General features: G+C 39.3%; 1 protein-coding gene and 1 long non-coding RNA gene across 2 annotated transcripts; both read right to left on the bottom strand.

Annotated features, from left to right (window-relative positions):
- Nucleotides 1-286: 286 nt before the first annotated feature.
- Nucleotides 287-20139, bottom strand: LOC103446932 (two-component response regulator-like PRR37). Its single transcript, XM_008386088.4, has 9 exons — nucleotides 19945-20139; nucleotides 19073-19452; nucleotides 18222-18383; nucleotides 17981-18114; nucleotides 17653-17823; nucleotides 2121-2217; nucleotides 1579-2035; nucleotides 699-1485; nucleotides 287-595 (listed from the first exon to the last, which is right to left on the bottom strand). Exons 2-9 carry the CDS (start codon nucleotides 19377-19379, stop codon nucleotides 488-490), a joined length of 2223 nt encoding a protein of 740 aa, XP_008384310.2. The 5' UTR covers nucleotides 19380-19452; nucleotides 19945-20139; the 3' UTR covers nucleotides 287-487.
- On the bottom strand, nucleotides 10618-13467 carry LOC139197566 (uncharacterized). Its single transcript, XR_011583051.1, has 3 exons — nucleotides 13297-13467; nucleotides 12834-13206; nucleotides 10618-12737 (listed from the first exon to the last, which is right to left on the bottom strand). It is a non-coding gene; the product is annotated as an uncharacterized lncRNA (long non-coding RNA).
- Nucleotides 20140-20806: the final 667 nt, after the last annotated feature.

Raw genomic sequence — 20806 nt, 5'->3', positions numbered from 1 at the left:
AAACTGACCGTATGATATACGATTGACAGTCACGATTACAGATCTTCAATATCCTCACCAAAAGGATCCGGAGAAGATCCTGTTGGGTGAGGCTGACCTGATGATGTTAGGGCACCCAATTTGCTTTTTCATAATTCATATTGTAGAGCGGCTCTCTAGGCTTGCCGCTGGACCATATGAATTACGAGTGCAAAGTGCAATCTCTGTTCTGTTTGAATGTATGAGGTTTTCATCGTTTGATTCGATGACCATATATAAATCCATTCAGTAATAATCGCAAAAGAAATTGTTCGAGTCAAAATCAATAAACATAAATCCATGCGTGTTTTGTTGTCCCCGCGCAGTAAATCTAGTCTTTAAATATATCAGTTCTATATACTTTTGAATACCGAATGTTGTATGCCCATATCCTGCATCAAAGAAACAGATGCTCCATCCGGTATGCATAGCTATAGTGCTGTTCTCATGTACAAAACCACTAGTCAGCTTAGCTATCTGTGTCGTTGCCTTTGTTTTCTTTTACCACCTGTCGAACAAACTGTCCACGAACACGCGGCCTTTGTTCCGCCAGTTTTTTCCTGCTCTGGTATCTCACCTGAAAAGGGTGAAGATTTTCTGCTAAATACTCAACTGAATTAACCATACAGGTAAGAATTACATATGACAAAACTGAAAACTCAAAACACAACTAGAGTTACCTTCTTCTCGAAACATCTATCTTTCCTCTTCTGGCGGAATTTATGCAAAGCAGCCTCTCTTTGTGCACGACGGTTTTGATCAACTCCACTTTTGCTCCCATTTTCAGTTGCACTGATGGTTCCTTCTTCTCCAGCTATGTCCTTACCAGATTCCGTGTAAGTGCCCCTAGAATTTATGGCAAAGCTACCCCCACTCTGCCCGTTGCTACTGTTGTTTCTTTCTAAGGCACACCCGTGCAAACTGTTACTGCCAACATTCCCTTCCATTGGTACACACTGCACATCGGATGACCCGCACAGTGGAGCTGCTGCTGCCAGATTTTTCAGTGACAAATCATCATTATTTAGTATCTGCTGGTGCTGACGCACGTTATACATATGGTGCTGCTGCTGCACTTGCACATGCTGATTCATGTTCCATCCTTGTGACAAAGTTGTGTTATGGACTGCAGCATCGGCATGACCATGTTCTATTGGCTGGTTATACGCCATAGACCTGTTATGGTCTGGTTGGAAGACAGAGGATTCGTGGAGACATTTCATTGTTGATCCCGGCTCTGCCTTGTCTTCGGATGCCTCTTCATTGATAAAGAACTTATTTGTGGCTGAGTCAGTGTCATTGTTATTGCTAGAGCCATTGGAACGCTGGTAGAGAGGAGTGCCATACGAATTATATTGAAAATTTTGAAATGATTTTGCTTTCGCTGCCCCTAAGCTATTATCGAGAGAAGAATAGCTACCAACATTCCCAGATGGGGCCTGCTTAGAATTTGTAGGAAAGTTGTACCTGCGCAGTACAAAAAAATATTTTCAGAGTAGAAAAAGTTGACTTAAACATCGTTAGAGATGAGTGTGATTCAATTTCTGAGTATCTGCATACCTTAAAAAGGCTGAATTGTCTGAATGTCTCAGAACATTTCGATCATGACCACTGAACCCAGTATTTCGAACATCTCTCTGCGTCATTAAAGTGAGCTCAAGAGAAGGAGTTTCTTTACTGTCATGGATGGTCTTAGCTTTTATCTCTGGAACCTTGGATACACCATTTGGGCTGTCAAACATAACACATTGCATCTGAGGATCGGTGGTACCGTTGCCGATGCAACCCATTAGATCAGCAGCCTGGTTTCTCAATTCCCGATTTGGTTTTTCATTGTTGAGCTCTGGTTGTCCTTTCTCTATTTGTTCACCTCCGATCATTGAGTCAGTTTCTGAAAGTTTGTTTTTATTAGCACTGGCCGTGTTGGTTAACCCTTTTTCTTTTGGTTCATCAAGCTGCAAAACTGAAGTTCTGGGAAGTCCTACAGCCAAGTCTTCTTTACCCACGACAATATCATCTGAAGATAAAAAGATAGCAACCTTTTAACTAGCAAAAAGACGGAGAAAAGGAAACCAATAGATAATTAGAACCAAGATGCCTACCAAGCTCTTCATCCTGGCCTTCGCACTCGCTAGTTTTAAATGCAGGCACCCCGTCATTGCCAAATGTGTCAGCCCTTGAAGGATTAGCCTGAATGATCTGAAAAAATAAATCCAAGCTAATGCTTGGAAATTGATCAGTACCTCTCCTACTCTCCTATCTCGCATATAACTTTATGCATAAATGTATGAATTACGTAAACAGATCCAACATAAAGGAAGATATCCAGCTACCAAGCTCTTCTTTTAACTGTATTCATGCCATTGGTTTCGATATTTCTCAATTGTGTGCACTGCCTGGTCAGCTCCAGGTTCACAGCTGCTGCGAAGTAAGCTAACACCAGTCTAGATAATTAATATTATAAGCCTCTGTCCGGCAATATGTTAGAAAAGTACACACAGAATTCATCTTACATTATCTTGCTGGATTTTCCTGTCTTAAAAACCATCATATAGTTTTCGTGATATCCCATACTTATGTTCCTCCAATTGTCCCTATCTCAGATGCTTAATCTTGTCCTAAGTAGAGGATTGCTACAAGGGGTGGATAGAGCAAATGCGATTCGAAAAGTAGAGGATTGCTATATTATGTCATTCGGATGGAAGAGCTTCAATGAGATCCATGCAAGTTATATTTGACGTCTCACTTATATTATATTCAATTCGTTTAAAGCATCTTCTTTTTCTCATACAATGGTGAAACATGATATAGTAGTTTCAGTGCTTTGCAACTCCAATCTGCATATAACGATTCCTTTGATGAAGCTTCTCCAGAAAGATCTTTTGGGAGATCACTTTTCGTTCTGGGTGGCACAGAACATTGCAGCCAAACAACCTTAACATGTAAAGGTATTTTTTACTGCAAATTATCATTTTGCTTTCCGGTTTATATTACGTTTAATTTTACTCAAGTTCGTGATTAAATGTTAGGCGTACATATATGCAAATCGAGTGCAATGAAAAAGAATTCAAACGCTAGTTTACTCTTTTATATGATAGTAAAGTGAAAGGCAATTAGTAAGCTGACTGATACTTACCAATCAACTGTAAGAATATTTTAATATTCTTAAGTGGTCCATATGACACAGTCCATATGATATGTAGGGTTTAACGGATATTATTATTTGTAAATAATTCTATTGGTCAAATTATGAGAAATGTTTCCTATCAAATTACTGTGATGGGTGGTAATTGATTATGGGCTTTAAATGAAAACGGGTCCTCTCTCTGCCTCACTTATATATATTGCATATACCCATCTAATATGCACTTGATAGAAAAAACACGATTAGGGTTTTCACGTGCAAAAAGAGGCAAGAGAGAGAACACCTATTTCCTCCGCCGCTGACAGAATCCGTTTGGGATCTCATAGCGTTCATTGTGATGGATCAAGGTACGCTTGGTTGTTTAATGTATTTCCGCATTTTATTTGTATGTGAAAATCATGAAATTCGATGATCTTGGCTTAATTGTTTTAAGATTTACATATGGTATCAGAGCCTGGTTGAGAGCTCTCATGATTTTCCATTTACGATTATGAACTTTAACTGAATCGACTTGATTAGAGTTTTGTTTCGAAATAAATTATGATCCACTGTGCTATTTTGAAATAACCTAATCGCTGTTTTGAATTGTGAATGTTCTTTATATATTGTAAATTGCACTCGGCAAGAATATTTTAATTATGATGCTGCTGCTTACTGTCAGCATAATTTTTAAATTTGCAAGAACAAAATCGGTGGTTAATTAGGGTGCAATGTCCGCTGTTTTGAGGCAGACATGATTATATTTTATTTGCATGTATCGATTATGCATGTTGGGATTAAGAAATTGTAATCTTAGTTTTATTACAATTTTTGCCGAATTGCATATTTGGGTATGGAAATTATGATGCAATTTGGGTGATTCTTTTAGTTGGAATTAGTTAAAGTAATTTGAATACCTATGACTGATCATTACGATTATAAACGTCATTCATTTAATTTGTAATTCGTCTTACGAAATTATTTGTTAGTCACCAAAGTGGCCAAACTAGAAAGATCACATGGATTCAAATTAAATGATGATTAATCAACTACTCATGGTAGGATGATGCGTATGAACGAACAAAACCTTATTATGTTTTAAAGGTTTGTACATGAGTAATATGTTTTTCATTTGTCATAAGTTCTTAAGGGTCACCCAAAGGTAGACTAATTGCTCATATGATTGATGATATGAATGTGTTGAGAATTGTATATTTCATTTTTATTTGTTCGGATATCCAAAGATAACGAAGCCTGTCTTATTAGAGATGTACAATTATCAATAAGGTATTATGCATCGATGATTGTTTGTATTGTTGTAGTATCTACCCAAAGGAGAATATGATAGTACACTTATTGTTATTACATGTGTTTTTTATTACTCAAAGCATTAATGTTGTGAGCACTTTTGAATTGCAGTGTCAGTGCCTGTTTCTCTTCATTCACTTGATCCATCTATTCCCTCACTTAATGGAACAAATTTCTCAGATTGGAGTGAGCAAGTTCAGTTTCACCTTGGTGTCCTGGATCTTGATTTAGCACTCCAAACTGACAAACCTGCTGCTCTTACGAATACAAGCAGCACTGAGGAAAAATCTCTCTATAATGCCTGGGAGAGATCAAATAGATTGAGCATGATGTTTATGCGAATGACTATAGCGAGCCACATAAAGACTGGCCTTCCTCAAGCTGAAACTGCTAAGGAATACTTGGAAAAATATTGAGACTCGTTTCAAGACCGTTGACAAGTCTCTTGCTGGGACATTAATGGCTGAGCTTACCTCCAAGAAATTTGATGGTATGCGAAGCATGCATGAGCATGTCCTTGAAATGACTAATATAGCAGCAAAGCTAAAGACACTTGGAATGAATGTGGATGACTCCTTTCTTGTTCAATTTATTTTGAACTCCTTGCCTCCTCAGTATGGGCCATTTCAAATCAACTATAATGCTATTAAGGACAAATAGAATGTTGATGAATTGGCCACTAAACTCGTTCAAGAGGAGGGAAGGCTTAAGCAGCAAGGAGAACATTCCGTTCATTTAGCAAGTCAAGGAGATGAAAGAAAATTTGGAAGAAAGCCTAGAAAGGGAAAGAAAAGAGGACCACCCAAGGTGAATGGACCTGCTAATGCTACTCGGCTCATGATAAGGAACATAAAAATGATTTATGTCGCTTCTGTAGGAAGCCTGGGCATTATCAAAAGAATTGCCAGAAATTCAAAGAATAGTTCGAAAAGAAAGGTGAGCCTTTGGCTTATGTAAGTTTCAAATCATATTTAACCGAAGTTCCTTATAATACTTGGTGGGTTAACTCTGGTGCTACGGCTCATATTTCTAATTCAATGCAGGGATTCCTTATGACCAATGTTTTAAAAGGTTCGCCTCAGGGCACGCCTAGGCACCCTGTGAGGCTGGGCTTGAGTGTTGCCGCCTCTGTTTTGAGAGAGTGGGCAGAAGGCGCCGTCGGAGCCTCCTAGGCGCGCCTCAAGGGATTTTGGGTAGGGTTTTAACTACCTCATACATACCTCTTCCTTGCACTATCATCTCTCTGCCTTGTTTTCTAATTTTTATTTTTTATACAATGGATGTGTGTGCCTTCTACGTGCATTGTTATATGTGTACTCATTGTGCTTTTCATCCTCTATTTTATATATATATATATATATATAATATGTATATATATGTGTGTATGTATTTATAATATATGTGTGCTCAGGGTGATTATTGATTAATGATATTTTTTTAATATAATATATGTGTATGTTCAGTGTATATATTAAAAAATTTAGGTCCCGTGAGACTTTGCCTCACGCCTAGGCTGGGCTATCCCTTAGATGGCTCACCCACGCCTTACGCTTTTAATACATTGCTTACGACCCACACTTTAAATCCAAATGAAAATGAAATTTTCATGGGGAATCGAGTCAAAGCTCCAGTTGAAGCTGTTGGAACCTTTCGTTTAATTTTGGATATTGGATATTGTTTGGATTTATTTCAGACACTTTATGTTCCTAGTTGTTCCAGAAATTTGGTTTCAGTTTCGAAGCTTGACCGCAATGGATTTTTTATAAAGATTGGTAATGAATGTTTCAGTTTATATAAGAAGACCTCTTTTGTTGGTTCTGGTATTCTAATAGGTGAGCTGTATAATTTAAAGCTCAATAATCGTTTTGCTGAAACATTTTTTACCTTGCATCATAATGTTGGAACTAAGCGTAGCCTAAACAATGAAAATTCTTCATTCTTGTGGCATAAACGACTGGGTCATATATCCAGAGAAGGGTTAGAAAGATTAGTAAAGAATGAGATTCTTCCGAACCTAGATTTTACTGATCTCGGTGTGTGTGTGGATTGTATTAAGGGCAAACAAACCAAATACACCAAGAAAGGAGCCACAAGAAGTTCAAAGCTTCTTAAAATAATTCATACAAACATATGTGGACCTTTTGATGCTCCATCTTTTGGTGGAGAAAAATATTTTATAACCTTTATAGACGATTTTTCACGTTACAGCTATATTTATCTATTGAAAGAAACATCTGAAGCAGTGAATGCCCTTCAGGTGTTTATTACTGAAGTTGAGAGACAATTAGATAAAAAGGTGAAGATTGTCAGGTCGGATAGAGGTGGTGAATTTTATGGAAAATATGATGAATCAGGACAATGTCCTGGTTTATTTGCAAAACTCCTTGAAAAGCATGGCATATGTGCCCAATACACTATGCCAGGTACGCCACAGCAAAATGGTGTTGCTGAAATGCGTAATCGTACTCTTATGGACATGGTTAGGAGTATGTTAAGTAATGCATCTTTGCCTATATCATTGTGATTGTATGCTCTTAGGACTGCTGTATATTTGTTAAACCGGATTCCTAGTAAGGCAGTTCCCAAAACACCATTTGAACTGTGGACAGGAAGGAAACCCAGTTTAAGGCACCTGCATGTTTGGGGTTGCCCAGCAGAAATAAGAATTTATAATCCGCATGAAAAGAAGTTAGATTTTAGAACGATTAGTGGTTACTTTATTAACTCCGCCTGTGTAAGTTTATCTTACATTGCCGGTCCCAAGCCCGGATAAAGGAGGAGGGGGAGGGCATTAGGTAGTCGACAGTCGGCACTCCTATTTTACGTCGAATCCTTATGAAAATGAATCCAGAACAAAATCGCGCTAAAGCTAGGGTGTCACCCGTAAGTGGCACGCTGTGTGGCCCGAGCACAGTGATAAGTGAGCAAGGGTCGCTGTATCTCCATCGGCACCCGGATGCAGTGTTAAATGAGCAAGGGGACCATATAAACTTCTTTTCGAACGACTCCACTCAAAGTTGTTTGGGAGCATATGCTCCTATCAACTTTACACAGGACACACAAAAGAAATACTTTGATCCTATTAGACGGGGGAGGTTGAAGAAGCTAGAACAAAAGGGTAGAGTTCAAGAGAGTAGAATGCGTTTAGGAACGTGGAATATATGAACCCTAACGGGAAAATCTATGGAAGTAGTGGAAGTTATGGTGAGGAGAAGAATAAATATTATGTGCCTACAAGAAACTAAGTGGGTTGGTCTTAAGGCAAAGGATCTAGAAAACTCTGGGTTTAAACTCTGGTATTCGGGCACAAATAGAAAGAGAAACGGTGTTGGCATCATCGTGGACAAGACCTTGACACAAGATGTTGTAGATGTCAAGAGGGTAGGAGATAGAATCATGGCAATCAAGATTGTAATAGGACAAGAACTCATCAATGTGATTAGTGCGTACGCACCTCAAGTAGGGTTGGATACGAGTTCGAAGGAGAAATTTTGGGAAGACCTTGGAGACTTGGTGCAAGGAATTGCTTAGACGGAGAAGTTATTTATAGGAGGAGATTTAAATGGACACGTGGGCAAGGAGACAGGCAACTATGGAGGTTTTCATGGTGGCCATGGTTTTGGGAGAGAAACAAGGATGGGGAAGCTATCTTGGATTTTGCAATGACATATGATCTCTTCTTAGCCAACACCTTCTTTAAGAAGAGAGAAGAACATGTGATCACCTACAAGAGTGGGTCGTCAAAAACACAAATAGATTTTCTTCTAATGAGGAAAGGGGATCATATAACTTGTAAGGATTGCAAAGTTATACCGGGAGAGAGCTTGGCTAATCAACATCGCATGTTGGTGATGGATGTACATATCAAAAGAGTGAGAAAAAAGAACAAGACTTGGAATTGCCCAAGGACTAGATGGTGGAATCTAAAAGGAGAAAAACAAGCCATTTTCAAAGAGAAAGTAATCACACAGTGTGTGTGGGATAGAGAGGGGGAAGCTAGCCAAAGGTGGGATTCCATGGCTAGTTGTATCCGAAAAGTAGCAAAAGAGGTATTAGGAGAGTCCAAGGGCTTTGCTCCACACCAAAAGGAATCTTGGTGGTGGAATGAGGAGGTACAAACAAAGGTGAAGGCTAAGAAGGAATGTTGTAAAGCCTTATACAAGGATAGGGCCGATGAAAATGGTGAAAGGTATAGAAGAGCGAAGCAAGATGCGAAGAAAGCTGTGAAAGAAGCTAAGTTAGTGGCTTATAACGATATGTATAAGCGACTAGATACCAAATAATGAGAGTTGGATATCTATAAACTAACTAGAGCAAGGGAAAAGAAGACAAGGGACCTAAACCAAGTGAGGTGCATCAAGGATGAGGATGGAAAGGTTCTTGCTACAGAGAACGTGGTCAAAGACAGATGGAGAGGTTATTTTCATAATCTTTTCAATGATGGACATGAAAAGAGTACTTCTTTAGGGGAGTTGAGTAACTCAGAAGAGTGTAGAAACTACTCCTTTTATCGTCGAATCAGGAATGAAGAAGTAGTTGTAGCTTTGAAGAAGATGAAGCATATAAAAGCAGTGGGCCCAGATGATATACCGATCGAAGTGTGGAAAGTCTTAGGAGAGACAGGTATAGCATGGCTCACTGACCTTTTCAATAGGATTTTGAAAACGAAGAAGATGCCAAATAAGTGGCGAAAGAGCACTTTGGTGCCTAATTACAAGAATAAAGGCGACGTACAAAATTGCATAAACTATAGGGGTATTAAGCTAATGAGTCATACAATGAAGCTCTGGAGAGAGTCATTGAGCATAGATTGAGGCAAGAGACACGGGTTTCGGACAACCAATTCGGGTTTATGCCAGGACGCTCAACCATGAAGGCAATCTATCTCTTACGAAGATTGATGGAAAGATATAGAGAGGGGAAAAAGGATTTACACATGGTCTTTATAGATTTGGAAAAAGCGTATGATAGGATCCCAAGAGACATTCTTTGGAGGATTTTGGAGAAGAAAGGAGTACGAGTAGCATATATCCAAGCTATAAAGGATATGTATGAAGGAGCAAAGACTGCCGTAAGAACTTATGAAGGACAAACCGAAAGTTTCCCCATAACTGTAGGATTACATCAAGGCTTATCCTTAAGTTCTTACCTTTTTGCGTTGGTAATAGATGAGTTAACAGGACATATTCAAGATGATATTCCTTGGTGTATGCTTTTCGCAGACGATATAGTGTTGATAGATGAAACTCAGGAAGGGGTAAATGTGAAGCTTAACCTTTGGAGAGAAGTGTTGGAATCTAAAGGTCTTCGCCTAAGCCGATCAAAGACAGAACATATGGACTGCAAGTTCAGTGCAAATGGAGGTCAAAATGAGTTAGGAGTGAGGATCGGAGATCAGGAAATACCAAAGAGCGACTGCTTTCGCTACCTAGGATCTATCTTGCAAAAGAACGGAGAATTAGATGGAGATCTCAACCATAGAATACAAGCTGGATGGATGAAGTGGAAGAGTGCATCTGGCATGTTGTGTGACCGCCGTATGCCACTGAAGCTCAAGGGAAAATTTTATAGGACGGCAATAAGGCCGGCGATGCTGTATGGCACAGAATGTTAGGCGATGAAGCATAAACACGTACACAAAATGGGTGTAGCGGAGATGAGGATGCTTCGTTGGATGTGTGGGCACACGAGAAATGATAAGATTAGGAATGAAGATGTCCGAGGTAAAGTAGGAGTAGCCGAAATTGTAGGAAAGCTAAGAGAAAATCGGTTACGGTGGTTTGGACATATGCAAAGAAGGCCTACTGACGTTCCGGTTAGAAGATGCGATTACGGGATAGAGGTTCAGGGTTGCAGGGGTAGAGGAAGACCTAGGAAAACTTTGGAAGAGACTATAAGAAAAGACTTAAGAGTACTTGGATCTAACGGAGGACATGACACAGGACCGAGCACAATGGCGTTCTAAGATTCATATAGCTGACCCTACTCAGTGACTTGAATTTTTCAAGTCTCTAATAGAGAAGTTTTCCTCACTCGAGAAATTAAGGGAACACTACCTCAACCTACATGCTTCACTCACAAAGCTTCAACATACAAGCTTCAACAAAAGAAAAATTCAAAGAACTTAGTGAAGAAGGTTTTGATGTATTTAACACAATACGTTGAAATGAAGCAAAGCTTATTTATTGATATCTCCGATAAGTTACAAATATGTACATATATATGAGTCAAAATAAACAAACAAGAGGGGGCCTTCACAAAGGTTGCTTAGGAGAAGTCTCAGCAGTCGGTAGAGCCCCAGAAAGAGAAGGCACCGGAGGATGATCACTCGGAGTCTCAGTACTAGACAGAACCCTAAAAGGAAGAGGCATCGTAGGCTGATCATTTGGAGCTTCATTACGCGGCACAGCCCCAGAAGACGAAGACAATAAATGCCTTTGGAACAAACCCACAAACCTCTGATGATCAAATAAAATCTTACCATCAGATTCCTTCACCTGGTCAAGCTTCCTCTTCATGAATGTAGCATAGTCATGTGCGAGCCTGTACAATTGTTTATTCTCATGCTTGAGCCCTCTAATTTCCTGCTTGAGACTCATCACTTCAGCCGTCAATGATTCAACTTGACGGGTTCGAGCAAATAGGCGTTAGGCCATATTCGACACAGAACCTGCACATTGAACACTGAGAGCCAGAGAATCCTTAACAGCCTACTCATCAGACCGTTTGGAAAGAAGTCTGTTATCTTTGGGAGTGAGAATGTTCCTGGCCACCACCGCAGCGGTCATATCATTATTCATCACGGAATCCCCAACGGTAAGAGGACCAGTAGGGGATAAGAAGGATGGGCGCCATATGTTGTCTGGAGATTGCGCGGCTGCCTCTTCACCAAGGTTCAAGTCAAAACGACGGTCAGAATGGCCAGACATTTTCAAATGTGTTGAAGAAAGAAGAGGTCGGACAAATCAAGATCTTAGAAGTGCAAGAAGGGAGCTTCTACTGGTGGAGATTCAAGTGTGCTTTAGAACTTAATGCCAGCCTCTATAAAAATCTGCACTCGACGGAGCTTCAGAAATCGAAGAGGCGCCTGCTCAGAAATCGAAGAGGCGTTTGCTTTCTCAAAAGCTGGGCTGCTCAGAGACCACGAGGGCCGATCTCAGAAATCGAAGAGGCACCTGCTTTCTTTGCCTTGTCAGCACCTGTCACATGCACACTCAGCTTTGCGGAAATTACGAGCAATCTGTCGAAGATTTCTGGTGAAGTAGAAAGCACGTGAATCTTACTGTTCAATCATCCACTTTCCACACGCAACATCAGCTCATGGGTACCACAAATAACTTTGCCAAAGATCTCTGACAAAGTTTAGACACGTGAAGCTTACAGCTCCCACTACATCGCTATGACCAAGAAGGGTAAAAGAATAGCAAAGAAACAACACTAACAAAGTTTAGACACATAAATTTTGAAGGTTTAGCTACCATATTATTACCCATAAGGGTAAAGGAACAGCACCACTGCTAGATAATTGGAAAGTCCCTGTGTGTCAACCTCTGTGCTCCGTGGTAAGGTAGACTAGCAAAAATTCCCAACCTTTACTCACATTGGAGAAAACACTCCCAACAAGATTGTTTGCTCCAAATTCGAAGAGGCACCGCCTTCCGAATCTCGAGAGACAGACTCCCAACAAGATTACTTTCTCAAAAATCGAAAAGACACCGCTCTCCGAATTTCAAGAGCCAGACTCCCAGCAGGATTGCTTTCTCAAAAATCAAAGAGGCACCGTTCTCCGAATCTCGAGAGCTAGATCCTCGACAAGATCGCTTGTTCGAAAACCGAAGAGGCATCACTTTCTCAACTTCGAGAGCCAGATCTCCTTGGATAAAGCTTGTCTGTCATCTTCACACGCAACATCAGCTTTCCAGATACCACATACCATTTTTTCAAAGTGCTCTGACAGAATTAAAACACGTGAAGCGGGCAGCTCCCACTATAGTGCTATGACCAAGAAGGGTAAAGGAATAGCATTACTACTTGTTAGGGAGACTCCTATATATGTCGACATCCATCCTCAACAGACAGGCAGACCTGCAAAAATGCTCAACCCTTCCTCATATCTGAGAGGGCACTCCCAACGAAGCCTTTTGAAATACTCAGTTTTCTTTCCCCCCGATAATACATCTGCAAACAAACTACACCAGAGCAAGAATATCTCATATCATTAGGGTTAAAAGCAAGAGTATCCCATATCATGCTTTTTCCCTGTCTTTTCCTTTGGCCTTGTTCTTACCTGCAAGACAAGGAGAAAGAGAGCAATCAGTCAGCACTTGGAATCAAGCTTCCAGTCAGGAACTGACTGCCTGGAACCCCTTATCTGATTACTTACCTGGCATTGCTCTCGAGTACTCATCTTCAACATCTTATGCTTTCAGAGCAGATACCACATCTGCCTGAGGAACAGATAGGGCCAATGAGAAGGATACAAGGAAGCATGTGGAGACAAGGGTAACAGAACACGTGTCGATACTTTCACTACTTTGTCAACAACAAAAGTATCCCATATTAGCAGGGTCGAACGTACTCCAGATTTGATGGACTTGTTTTGACCCTCAAATTCTTTAGTCAGCCTTATACTCTGGAGGTAACCAGAAAACCCTCCAGCCCAGTTCAAGAATAAGCCTGTGGAAAGTTACTTCTTCAAAAGCAAAAGTATCTCATATCATCTCTTTTCATTTTCTTCTCTTTATCCTTCATGCTGCCTGCAAGATAAGGAGAATGAAAACAATCAGCCGGAACTCAAAATCAAACTTCTGATCTGGAACTGATTGCTTGGAGCTCTAATTGCTTACCTTGTCTGTCACATCTTTCAGCAGATTCCCTAACTCGGCGACTTGGGGAACTCCTATTACATGGTTTGTATCGCGCTTGACCACGCCTGAAACTACAAGTAAGCTTCAAGTGAAATTGATACATTACATTGTGCATATCCACCAGTTAAAGATATCACCCCTGGACGGAGGAAGAGTACTTCCAGAGAAGATGCCACATCTACCTATGAGACAGATAAGACAAGTGAAGACGATACCACACTCCGGTACTTAGAAGTTTCGTGATTACTCAGCGGCTTGGATCTTGCAAGTCCCCAACCGAGGAGCTTCCCCTCCAACCAGGAGGCCAATCATAGAGCGACACGTGTCGACATCAAAAGCCAATCATAGCGCGACACGTGTCAACATCGAAAGCCAATCACAACACGACACGTGTCAATGTCAAAACAAGGCTAGAAACTCTCTTCTATAAAATGAGATCATTCTCCCAAAATATTTCCTAATGCTATTTGTACTAAATCATTCACTTGTACCCACTAAATGAGAGCTGGAACCTATGTACTTGTGTAAACCCTTCACAATTAATGAGAACTCCTCTACTTCGTGGACGTAGCCAATCTAGGTGAACCACGTACATCTTGTGTTTGCTCTCCTGTCTCTATCCTTTTACATACTTATCCACACTAATGACCGGAGCAATCTAGAGAAGGTCACAAACTTAATACTTTCTGTTGTACCAAAGTCTTCACTGATTTTGTGCATCAACAATCCTTAAGTCCTTACCTTTTTGCATTGGTAATTGATGAGTTAACAGAACATATTCAAGATGTTATTCCTCGGTGTATGCTTTACGCAGACGATATAAGGTTGATAGATGAAACTCAAGAAGGGGTAAATGCGAAGCTTAACCTTTGGAGAGAAGCGTTGGAATCTAAAAGTCTTCGCTTAAGCCGATCAAAGACAGAGTAGATGGAATACAAGCGGGATGGATGAAGTGGAAGAGTACATCCGGCGTGTTGTGTGACCGTCGGATGCCACTGAAGCTCAAGGAAAAATTTTATAGGATGGCAATAAGGTCGGCGATGCTATATGGCATAGAATGTTAGGCGGTGAAGCATCAACATGTACACAAATTGGGTGTAGCGGAGATGAGGATGCTTCGTTGGAGGTGTGGGCTCACGAGAAAGGATAAGATTAGGAATGAGTGGGTTGGACATGTGCAAAGAAGGCCTGCTGACGCTCCAGTTCGAAGATGTGACTACGGGACAGAGGTTCAGGGTCGAAGAGGTAGAGGAATACCTAGGAAAACTTTGGAAGAGACCCTAAGAAAAGACTTAGAGTACTTGGATCTAACGGAGGACATGACACAAAACCGAGCGCAATGGCATTCTAGGATTCACATAGCCGACCCCACTTAGTGGGAAAATGCTTTGTTGTTGTTGTTGTAGTTGTTACTTTATTGGTTACCCAGAAAAATCCAAAGGATATAGGTTTTACTGTCCTAATCATAGTATGAGAATTGTTGAAACCGGCAATGCCAGATTCATTGAAAGTGGTGAAATCAATGGGAGCAAAAAAACCTAAAGAATTGGTCATTAATGAAGTTAGGGTGCAGATCCCTACACCTATAATTACTAAGCAAGTTGTTGTTCCTGCACATGTTGAACCGTTAGACAATGTTGAACAACAAATTAATGACCATCTGCTTCAGAATGAGATTATCACAAATGAAAATGTAGTGGAAGAACCACAAGAAATAGCATTAAGGAGATCTCAAGGAGAACGGAAACGCGCTATTTCGGATGATTATGTGGTATATCTACAAGAGTCTGACGTTGATATAGGAATAAATAAAGATCCGGTTTCGTTTTCACAAGCCGTTAACTGTATTGGTTCTAGTAAATGGATTGATGCCATGAATGATGAGTTAAAATCAATGGACAAAAATGAAGTCTGGGATCTCATTGAATTGACTAAAGGTTGTAAGAGAGTTAGGTGTAAGTAGGTTTTTAAGACCAAACGCGATTTTAATGGCAATATAGAACGATATAAAGCCAGATTGGTGGCCAAAGGTTTTACTCAGAAAGAAGGCGTTGATTACAAAGAGACTTTCTCACCAGTTTCAAAGAAAGACTCTTTTAGAATCATTATGGCATTAGTAGCTCATTATGATTTAGAGTTACATCAAATGGATGTGAAAACAGCATTCTTGAATGGGAGTTTGGAAGAAGAAGCCTACATGGATCAACCTGAAGGCTTCACATTAAAGGGAAAGGAATACATGGTCTGTAAACTAAAGAAGTCAATATACGGATTTAAACAAGCTTCAGGACAATGGTTTCTTAAGTTTGATAATATCATTGTATCCTTCGGTTTTAAAGCAAACATCGCTGATCGATGTACATATCTGAAGGTCAGTGAGAGCAAGTTTATCTTTCTAATTCTGTATGTTGATGACATTTTGCTTGCTAGTAGTGATCTTGGTCTATTACATGAGACCAAGCAGTTTCTCTCGGAGAACTTTGAAATGAAAGATATGGGTGAGGCGGCCTATGTGATAGGAATTGAAATATTCCGAGATAGATCACGTGGAGTGTTGGGCCTATCTCAGAAAGCATATATTGAGAGAGTTCTAGAGAGATCCGGTATGGAAAAATGTTCATCCAGTGTTGCTCCAATTCAGAAAGGGGATAAGTTTAGCCTTATGCAATGCCCACAAAATGAATTGGAGTGTGCACAAATGGAAAGTATTCCTTATGCATCTGTTGTAGGAAGTCTGATGTATGCACAAACTTGTACCAGACCAGACATCAGTTTTGCAGTTGGGATGTTAGGCAGATACCAAAGCAACCCAGGAATGGATCACTAGAAAGCTGTAAAGAAAGTGATGCAGTATTTGCAAGGAACGAAAGACTATATGCTCACGTATAGAAAATCTAATAACCTAGAAATTATTGGTTATTCAGATTCAGATTTTGCTGGATGTATTGATAGTAGAAGATCAATTCTTGGTTACTTGTTTCTCTTAGCTGGAGGAGCAATTTCCTGGAAGAGTACAAAGCAAGATGCTGTTGCTATATCCACCATGGAAGCTAAATTTATAGCATGCTTTGAGGCTACAAATCATGGATTATGGTTACAGAATTTTATCTCAAGGCTTGGCATTATTGATTCCATTGCTAAGCCGTTGAGAATTTTCTATGACAATGCTGCCGCTGTCTTCTTCTCCAAGAATGACAAGTATTCTAATGGTGCTAAACACATGGATATAAAATACTTGACTCTTAAGGAGGAGGTTCTGAAACAAAGAGTGTCTATTGAGCACATAAGCACAATGCTTATGATCGCAGATCCCTTGACAAAGGGAATGGGGCCGAAGGCATTTAATGATCATGTTGAAAGAATGGGTCTTGGTCGTAGTCCATGATGATTGTCATTTTTATTTTGTTTATGAGAATTTGTTTAATGACAATATTGTGCTTGACACTCTAAGCTCGATAATTGAACATGTTTCTGGTATTTCCTATTTTCCATTATATGTATACATTTATGAGATTGGATGAATGATAACAGGAATGTCTCTGACAAAGACATTATCGAACCTATATATGTATTTCTCACTAACACTGTTTTAGGTAATTGCTAGTGTTGTGGTACATGGAAGGGACTATGTCACTCATTGATGTACAACCGCCATGACTCGCACTAGTGAATTGCTTAAGATGAGTATTTATGTTGACCAATTGATAGTAAGGATTATTTCGAACTTTACTGCGCACTTAATGTTTATTTGTTAAACTTGAAAAGGAACATGTGTCACTATGGACCAAGTGGGAGAATGTAAGAATATTTTAATATTCTAAAGTGGTCCATATGACACGGTCCATATGATATGTAGTGTTTAACGGATATTATTATTTGTAAATAATCCTATTGGTCAAATTATGAGAAATGTTTCCTATCGAATTACTGTGATGGGTGGTAATTGATTATGGGCTTTAAATGGAAACGGGTCCTCTCTCTGCCTCACTTATATATATTGCATATACCCATCTAATATGCACTTGATAGAAAAAACACGATTAGGGCAAATAGAAGCAAGAGAGAGAACACCTATTTCCTCCGCCGCTGACAGAATCCGTTTGGGATCTCATAGCGTTCGTTGTAATGGATCAAGGTACACTTGGTTGTTTAATGTATTTCCGCATTTTATTTGTATGTGAAAATCATGAAGTTCGATGATCTTGGCTTAATTGTTTTAAGATTTACATCAACACCTAACATACTTGATAAATGAAAATAGAATAAACCAGCCAAGAGAGGATAAACGATTAAAAACGTAGAACCAGAAAGATCCTAGACCGGACGAATTCATACCTCAGTGCCACTTCCATTGTCACCTTCATCCCTATCAGTCAGACCAATGTTTCCAAGGCCGATGTTATCATCACAATTACTGCCAGTGTTCTTGTCTGACTCCTCAAAACTTGACGACTCTGTAGATTTTTGAGTTCGGATATCACTTGCACTCCCACTACCACTAGATTGCTGAAAGGATGAGTAATGAACGAAAAAATAGATATCAAAATTCTGCACGTGCTCTGGTGATGCACTGATGCTTGAATGTATAAACGAAATCCAAACTGAAAACAATAGTTCCACGACATAGTATCATACATAAAATGTAATAACTAGAGCTACTTACCCTGTGGCATTTCCTCCAAATATGCCGCCAGAGGTTTTTAAGTTCATTCTTTCGAATAGGCTTCAATAGAAAGTCAACTGCGCCCATCGATAAACACCTGATAACTGTACTCATAGAATCTTGACTCGACATCACTGCACAAAACACACCAGGTTCAGTAGCTAAAGTATCGACCTTCTAAAAGTACTATAGGTAAATCAGTATTATGTTCGCCTGAGTAAAAATGTAAAAGTATACTTACTAATTACAGGAATATTCTTGCGAGTTTTGTGGTCCATTATCTTGGTCAGGAGATCCATGCCTGACAAACTGGGCATGACAACCTCACTCAAAATAAGATCAACATGAGTCGTAAGATCTTCTAAGATTTCCCAAGCTCGTATACCATTATCTGCCTCTATTACTGCAAAGATCAAATCCACTGTTAATTTTACCAAAAAAAAAAAAGCAATTACAGGAAATGGAAATTGGCCTTATTTTCCCAAATTATTTAGGATAATTGGAAGTGAACTATTGAGTCTATTACTCTTGCAAAGTGAACTTTCTCAAAGAACCCTCAACTCTAAAGCATATGAAAATTAGAATCACAAAATCCATTTTTACGATTGCAAAAATGTTTTTGGTCACAAATTTAACATCATAAGGAAAGCTTTTGACTTGAAGACTACATAATTTGTATTATTGTCTGAGATCGTAGATGCCTCGGTTACTGACAACCTTAGTGGATTAAGCACCGGAGTCTGAAATCGTCGGCAGCGCACAAGGATGAAATTAAATGCCTTAAGTCTTAGTGGATTAAGTTTTTTTTTATCCTTTGTTAACAAAAAAAAACCTAAATTCCACAATACAAGGGTGAGTGTGTTACAAAATAAACATTCTTGTTTAGTATTAGAAAAATACTAAATACTAATTGCAGCCTTTTAACTTTTACAACTAAAATACTTTTACTGAAATCTACCCGTATATTGATCGATCATACAACTGAAAGCAACCTATAAACTTGAAATATCATGTCATACAAAGATCTACACCAGTACACTTCAACTAATCCTAGTCCTACACATAGGATCTCATGTGTTGCATTATACTAACCTTTGTAGCCACAATTTTGCAGTAAAGCACGAAGAATATTGCGAGTTCCATCATCATTTTCCACTAGAAGAACCTTCAGAGACCTGACAGATAAGAACTCCTCCCACCCTTGGAGCTGTTGTTCTGCCCGCCCATCATGTGCGCCTTGCAAGTCCTCATTAACCCGAAAATCATCTTTTTTTGGGAGCCCTCGCCCCTCTCCCACAACCCCATCCTTAGTTTCCTTGTTCTCATCTTGAATGTGGCAATTTACTTCCGCACGCTCTTTGGTAAGAGGACTATTGCTACTCATCCCAACTTCCCCCATCAACCAGATTCAAAGAGACAACGGGATCACGCTGCACATCCCGTTGTCTTCAAGATGCAAGCATTAACAAGACCTAAAATGGAGTAAAGCTCAACAAAAACCATCAGATTCAAAATAATTGTAAACTACATGCTCTATGAAATCGATTCGAGAGTAAGCAAACACCTTCCATCCCCACTGATTTACCTAACCAGAGCTAATATTGCTTCAAGTTCAAACAATCTTCCCGATATTCTCTTCACCACGAAAATTGATACAGCAACATATATTTCTCACTCAATTTTCAAATTTAGCAACCAAACATACCAAAAATTCAACAAATTTGCTCCTTTAACAGATATATAAAAAATAATAAAATAAAAACAGTAGGAAATTGAAGTGAAATTAACAATATAATGCACTAAAATCAATTAAACCAAGTACAATAAACTGAATAAAACGTCAAAAGATCAAAAATTGAATAAACTGAGAAACTAATTTGATTACTTCGATTTTAGACCTCTAAATCCAGAAAATATAGCTAAAAATACCAAAAATTTAGACATTTTCTGAGCTCGATCCCCACCTTTGAATTCAGATATTTTTACTATTAAAGTCTGAAGCTTCCGAGCTGAGAGCGCGTTAGGGCTTTTCTCTTCTGAAGAACAAAAGAAAAAAGAGAAAAATAAGCATCGGAGGAAAAAAAAAAAACGGCTTCGGTGGTAGCGAGACGGCGGAGCAGAAGAGGCAGGGGAAAGGCGGAAGTCTTCAAAATTGAGATAAAGATATTATACGTAGGGCCATCCATTGACGTGGACGTAGTGGTGGTCGGGAACTCCACCGATAACATATGCCACGTGGGATAACTGGGGTAGTAGGACATGCTGGATTCGCGCATGACACGTGTCGAGTTTTGAGGAGAGTAAAAGGTTATGGGACGCTTGGATTTGTCGACGTAATAGGAGGCGGATTTGGCGGGTTCCAACACTAACGACGTAATAGACTGTTTGTGGGAGGACCAAAATGCCCTCCCGATTTCACCGAATGGTCCACGTCATCGTAAAAATATCTGCCTGAATCCCACGTCATCAATTTTCCGTTTTAAATGTTTAGGTAATTTAGCACCGTTTTAAATGTTTAGGTCATTTAGCATAAATAACTATTATGTATTTAAATAGTACGGTCACTTAATATTACGGTCTAGTAATATTCTTCTTTAATATCACAGTACATTATCCATCTTTTTAAGAATTATCCTGTGGTGTTATCGATTGCAGGAGAAAACTTCTCGTCTATAAGATTGAAATGATCACTTCTAATAAAATTCAAACTCTATAATATAGGACTTAATGAATTGATATTTTGGCTTTATGATGTAATTTTCTTAGATATAAATATCACCTGAACTTTTAGCTTTTGTGCATTTTGGATTGAAACATTTTACAATT

The sequence above is a fragment of the Malus domestica genome, chromosome 07 (genome assembly GCF_042453785.1).
Source record: "Malus domestica chromosome 07, GDT2T_hap1".
In the NCBI taxonomy this organism is placed as follows: domain Eukaryota; kingdom Viridiplantae; phylum Streptophyta; class Magnoliopsida; order Rosales; family Rosaceae; genus Malus; species Malus domestica.
Note: the sequence above shows the minus strand (reverse complement) of the source record. Positions and strands in the feature narration are given on the sequence as shown.